The sequence below is a fragment of the Myotis davidii genome, unplaced genomic scaffold, assembly GCF_000327345.1.
Source record: "Myotis davidii unplaced genomic scaffold, ASM32734v1 scaffold916, whole genome shotgun sequence".
In the NCBI taxonomy this organism is placed as follows: domain Eukaryota; kingdom Metazoa; phylum Chordata; class Mammalia; order Chiroptera; family Vespertilionidae; genus Myotis; species Myotis davidii.
The window spans coordinates 2,008,100-2,014,045 of NW_006288013.1; the positions used below are offsets into that span (position 1 = coordinate 2,008,100).

At 35.3% G+C, this 5,946-nt stretch overlaps 1 protein-coding gene across 1 annotated transcript in view; it reads left to right on the forward strand.

Moving 5' to 3' along the window:
* The window catches only part of NARS2 (asparaginyl-tRNA synthetase 2, mitochondrial (putative)), a 116,504-nt gene that overhangs the window by 48,971 nt on the left and 61,587 nt on the right, over window positions 1-5,946 (forward strand). Inside the window, exon 7 of the mRNA XM_006759881.2 lies at window positions 2,561-2,655. Within this exon, the coding sequence (XP_006759944.1) occupies window positions 2,561-2,655 (95 nt within the window). The remainder of the gene's footprint in view (window positions 1-2,560; window positions 2,656-5,946) is intronic.

A 5,946-nucleotide genomic window follows, 5' to 3' on the forward strand; every position in this document is an offset into this window, starting at 1 on the left:
CTTTCTCCTACTGGCTTATTAGCATAGAGCAATTACTTCTTAAAACAAATGTTTTATCATTTCCCTTTAATATCCTGAAATAAAATATATTGGTAATATAACTTAATACACACAGTTTTTTAAAAATCAATGCAATGCATTAATTGTAATATAAATGAGATGTAAAGGAAGCAATTCATTAAAAAAGCAGTATGGCCCTCACCGGTTTGGCTCAGTGGATAGAGCGTCGGCCTGCGGACTGAAGGGTCCCAGGTTCGATTCCGGTCAAGGGCATGTACCTTGGTTGCAGGCACATCCCCAGTAGGGCGTGTGCAGGAGGCAGCTGATCGATGTTTCTCTCTCATCGATGTTTCTAACTCTCTGTCCCTCTCCCTTCCTCTCTGTAAAAAATCAATAAAATATATTTTTTAAAAAAAAGCAGTATGAATTTCAGTATGTAAAATATTACACATGACACTGGAAGGCATAATGAAGTACCGATGTGTTTGTATCTATTTAAATATAAATTAGCCTTGGCTGGTGTGGCTCAGTTGGTTAGGTGTTGTCCTGTGCACCAAGAGGTTGCCAGTTCGATTCCAGGTCAAGGCACATGCCCGGTTGCAGGCTCGATCCCCAGGAAGAGGTGTGCAGGAGGCAGCTGATCTCACATTGATGTCTGTCTGTTTCTCACTGTCTCTCCCTCCCTAGTCTCCCTCTCCCTCTCAAAAAAAGGTTAATAAATATGTTAGATTTAAGAGATGTAAAAAGATCAGATTCCATTTTGTACAAATGCTAATAATGAAAGGCTAAAATCTAGTCATAAAAAACTAGACTTTTTGTATCTACAATAAAAGAGAAATTGGAATAAAATTTCAATACAAATTATAGGCTAAAGAGATGAAGGAAAGGAGGAAGTATAATCTATACTTTCTCATATATATATGTACTAGGGGCCTGGTGCACGAAATTCGTGCACTGGGGCGGGGGAGGGGGGAGTGTCCCTCAGCCCAGCCTGCCCCCTCTCACCTACTGGGAGCCCTCAGGCATTGACCCCCATCACCCTCCAATTGCAGGATCGGCCCCTTGACTAGGCCTGAGGCCTCCGGCAGAGGTGTCAGGCCTGGGCAGGGGACCCCCAGCTCCCCGCGGTTGCAGGCTCCACCCCTGCCCAGGCCTAACGCCTCTGGCCTAGGTGCGGGTGCGTGTGGGATGCAGCCAATTGATGTGTCTCTATCACATCGATGTTTCTCTCTCTGTGTCTCTCCCCCTCCCACTCTCTCTAAAAAAAAAATAATTTTTTTTAAATCAATGGAAAAATATTCTTAAATGAGGATTAATAACAACAACAAATAGGATACTGGAAACCTATATAATTTTATTAACGAATGTCACCTCAATAAATTTAATAAAAAATAAACTGATAAATATTAGAAAAAATATATAATATTTGGTACGTTTAATATCATTATGTAATCATTATTTAAAAAGCAATGATAGGACATTTAAAACCAATGTCAAAATAGGATTGAAAAATAATAGGCAACTACAGAATAAGAGAATTATTTCAATTGGTAATTTTTATACTAGATTTCTCACTAATACACATTCATACCTTTACATGATATGTAACATGATATGTAGTATTTTTAGAACAACCAGTGGGATTGAATAAGATACCTTCATTCCATGTGTTTCTATAATTCTCTTCAAAGGAGTCTTCCATCCTCTATTGTATATTTAAAATTGACTTTATTACTTTTATAGTAACTGCACCATTGCAATAAAACATTTTCAAATAAGTGCACAACTTGAAATACAAAGGTTGATAAATTAGTTAGAATTGTGTTAGAATTTTTTCTTTCCAAAAAATTAGGTATAATAGTCATAACTTGATCCAGAAGCTTTGTTGATTATGCTATTTAAATTGTGTTTGAACTCTAAATAATTTTTTTACCTTGACTGTTATAAATGTTGGCTAGCTTGTTAGCTACCCATTTCAAATGGAATAATGACCCTAAATATTTTTAAATCTAATTACTTATCATGTCTTTTAAAGATAGGTTCTGCTCTTCTTACCTCCAAGTAGTGGAGAAAATTAAATGAAATAATGTGTTTAAAAGTTTATAATGTGTTTATTAAAATCTGTATTAAGAGCATTAGTATTAATAACTTTATAACAGTTCTAGAGACCATCCCCTTAAAAAATTAAATCTTAATCATGGGTCAAAATTTTAAGAGATTCTATAATTATTCATATTTAAAATTTTTAATTCAGAATCTCTTGCCTCGGTTTGCCCCTCAATCAGAAACACTTCGGGAGAAGTTTATTTTGTGACAAAAGTATTTTGTCCTTTGGTTGTATGTTTTGAAAATATGGAGTAAACTTCATTGATTTAAGCATTTCCCAAGCAGACATTTTCTCTGTTAGGTATGTACTGTGATTGGTTTTTATTTTTATGAGCATGACCTGGCCTTACATTGTTTAATTGTGTTATGATTTTTAGTTGTGGCACATACGTAAATGTGAAAATCAGAGCAAAGCATGTAATAGCTTTTTGTGGCTTATGTTTTTCATTTGCAGCCTTCAAGCAAAGCAAAGGTACCTGAAGAGAATTTCTTTGATGTTCCTGCTTTCTTAACTGTCTCGGGACAACTTCACCTAGAAGTGATGTCAGGGTACAGAATTTTCTTTTTGCTTTTCTTTTAATGGACTACTGATTATGGGTTGGGTGGGAGTGAAATAATGCTTTCTTTCCCAATGTTAAAATCTAAAAATTGAAATCACTCCACTTGGATTCACCAAAAGTACATTTGGAATGACATGACAAATGTCATTTTTTTTAGTAAGTTTCTTCAAAAAAAAAATCACGTTAGTCTAGACTTTTGTTTTTAGTGAAAAATGTAGCACTAGAAATATGAAGTTGTGATTTTTTAAAATTTCACCAATCTTTTTTAAAAATAGTGAAAATTTAAATATAATTAATCATATTATGAAAATAAAGTTATAATTCCCACCTAAACCAAGAAATAGCCCATTTCATTAAAAAAACAAAGGTACTTGAAACAAATAGAAGAAAAATATTTTTAATAATTGGTTTACATAAGGAAATTAACCCACAAAACCATTATGAGAGACATGTGACAAATTAGAGTCTTAGAAGGACAGGTCATATTAATTTTAGCAATTCTCAAATCTCTGGAAAATCACTATACTCCTTTTGGCCCAACTTTCCTTTTCCTTAAAACAGAATTGGACAGAAAGATTTTTAAAGTTCTCTTTAAGTCTTATGGTCTGTGATTCTGTGAGTAATTTCTTAATGCCGATTCAACAAGTACTGGGTTTCTTTTATATATCTTTGTTTTCTCATATAGAGCTTGAGGCTCAAAAATATCTTGAAGAGCCTGGCCAGTGTGGTTCAGTGGTTGAACATTAACCATTGAATCAAGAGGTCACGGTTCGATTCCAGGTCAGGGCACATGCCGGGTTTCAGGCACAATCGCCAGTAGGGAGCATGTAGGAGGCAGCTGGTCAATGATTCTCTCTTATTGATGTTTCTATCCCTCTCTGAAATCAATAAAAACATATTTTAAAAAAAAAATCTCTTGAAGCCCTACTTTGGTTTGGTTCAGTAGATAGAGCCTTGGCCCGCAGACTGAAGAAATGGCTCCAGTGAAAGCAAGGGACTCTTTATGTGTTTCCCATTGTTCTTAAAATATACAGGTGGGGAAACTCGGGGGATATATAATAGAATAGTGTTCATGTTTATCTTGTTACATACTTTATTGTCAGGATGGAAAGTGGTCTTGAAAATAACATGTACTTTACTTAGATTCTTTTCTGATTTATCTTTGAGGCAGAAACAATTCAAATAATCAAATAATAGACAATATTATTAGAATACTGTACAGAAAAACTATCATCATATGGCCCCATAAGATTGTAGGATCTGCAGAGCTGTATGTGGGAAAGACCTTGTCAGGAATGTCATGGAAAGTAACTTAACACCTGTCAAAGTGTAATTTTTTGAAATTTTAATTTTTTTAATTTTATTTTCATTACCACCACCCTCTTTAGCAACCATCAGCCAAAATATAAAGAACATCTATAAGTCTGATTCTGTTTTGTTTATTTGTTTTGTGTTTTATTTAGATTCCATGTGTAAGTGAAATCATACAGTATTTGTCTTTCTCATTTTGACTTATTTCACTTAGAAGCATAGTATCCTCTAGGTTTGTCCATGTTGTCCCAAAAGGCAATATTTCATTCTTTTTTATTGCTGAGTAATATTTCATTGTGTACATTAATAGTATATACCACCTCTTGTTTATCCATTCATCTCTGGATGGACAGCTATGTTGCTTCTATATCTTGGCTGTTACTAGTAATGCTGCAGTGAACATAGGGGTGCAAATATCTTTTCAAATTAGTGTTTTGTTTTCTTTGGATAAATACCCATCTGTGTAATTGCTGGTTCTAATGACAGGTCTGTTTTTAATTTTTCAGGGCATCTCCGTACTGTTTTCCATAGTAGCTGCACTAATTTACAGCCCCACCAACAGTGTCCAAAGGTTCCCTTTCTAACAATTGTTGCTTGTTGATTTATTGATGATAGCCATTCTGACAGATGTGAGGTTATATCTCATTGTGGTTTTAGTTTGCATTTCTTGATGACTAGCGATGTTGAGCATCTTTTCATATCTATTGGTCATCTGTATCTTCTCTTTGGAGAAATGTCTATTCAGTTCCTCTGCCTATTTTTTAATCAGATCATCTCATTTTTATTGTGGCTTTGGGCATGGATTCTTTTGTGTGTGTTAGCTATATGAGTTCTTTATATATTTTGGATATTAATTGCTCATCAGATGTATCATTGGTGAATATCTTCTCCCATTTAGTAGGATGTCTTTTTGTTTTGTTGATGGTTTCTTTCACTGTGCAGAATCTTTTTAGTTTGATGTAGTCCCATTTGTTTATTTTTCTTTTGTTTTCTCTGCTCAAAAAGACATATCCAAAAAGTTATTGCTAAGAGTGATGTCAGAGGGTTTACTGCCTGTGTTTTCTTTCAGGAGTTTTGTGGTTTCAGATCTCACATTTAAGTCTTTATTTTGAGTTTATTTTTGTATGTCAAAGAAAGTGGTCCAATTTCATTTTTTTCATGTATCTGTCCAGTTTTCCCAGCATCACTTATTGAAAATACTGTCTTTACTTCATTATTTATCCTTGCCTCCAGTAATTGACCATTTTCTTATGCCTGCCAAATTATACTTTTAAAAAATAAAATAGGACTCATCTAAAATAATAAAAGCATAATATGCTAATTAGACTGGACATCCTTCCGGACATCCTTCCAGACGAAGCTGGGCTACGAGGGAAGCTCGGGTCCCGGGTGCCAGCCAGCGGCCAGAGGGAAGCCCAGGTCCCAGGTGCCAGAGTGAAGTTGGTGCTGGCAGCCACGGGAAGGAAGGCCTGCCTACTCTTGCATGAATTTCGTGCATCGGGCCTCTAGTATAAATATAAAGTTAATATGTATCAAATGTTTTATTCAGTTCATTAATTACTGAGGAAAAAAGTAAAATAGTAAAGCTAGTTCAAATAGCACTTGAAGAGTTGTGTATTCATAGATAATTTAATAAAGGAATGTTTAAAATAAGATTGCCTGGTTAGTTACAAACTGGCTAATATCCCACAGACCAATAAACCCTGACCTTTGGAAGTTTGTCTTATACCTGACGGAAATGATTTACAACTTTACTGGACAAAATCTCTAAGTTAACTTAAAACTTTAGTTAATCTGGATATTTAATTCAATCTATATATATAAAAGCCTAAGCAGCAGTTATGGCAGACTGACTGGTAACCAGTCACTGTGATGCACACTGACCACCAGGAGGCAGACGTTCAATGCAGGAGCTTCCCCCTGGTTGTCAGTGTGCTCCCACAGCCAACCTCCCACAGCCCCACTCCTC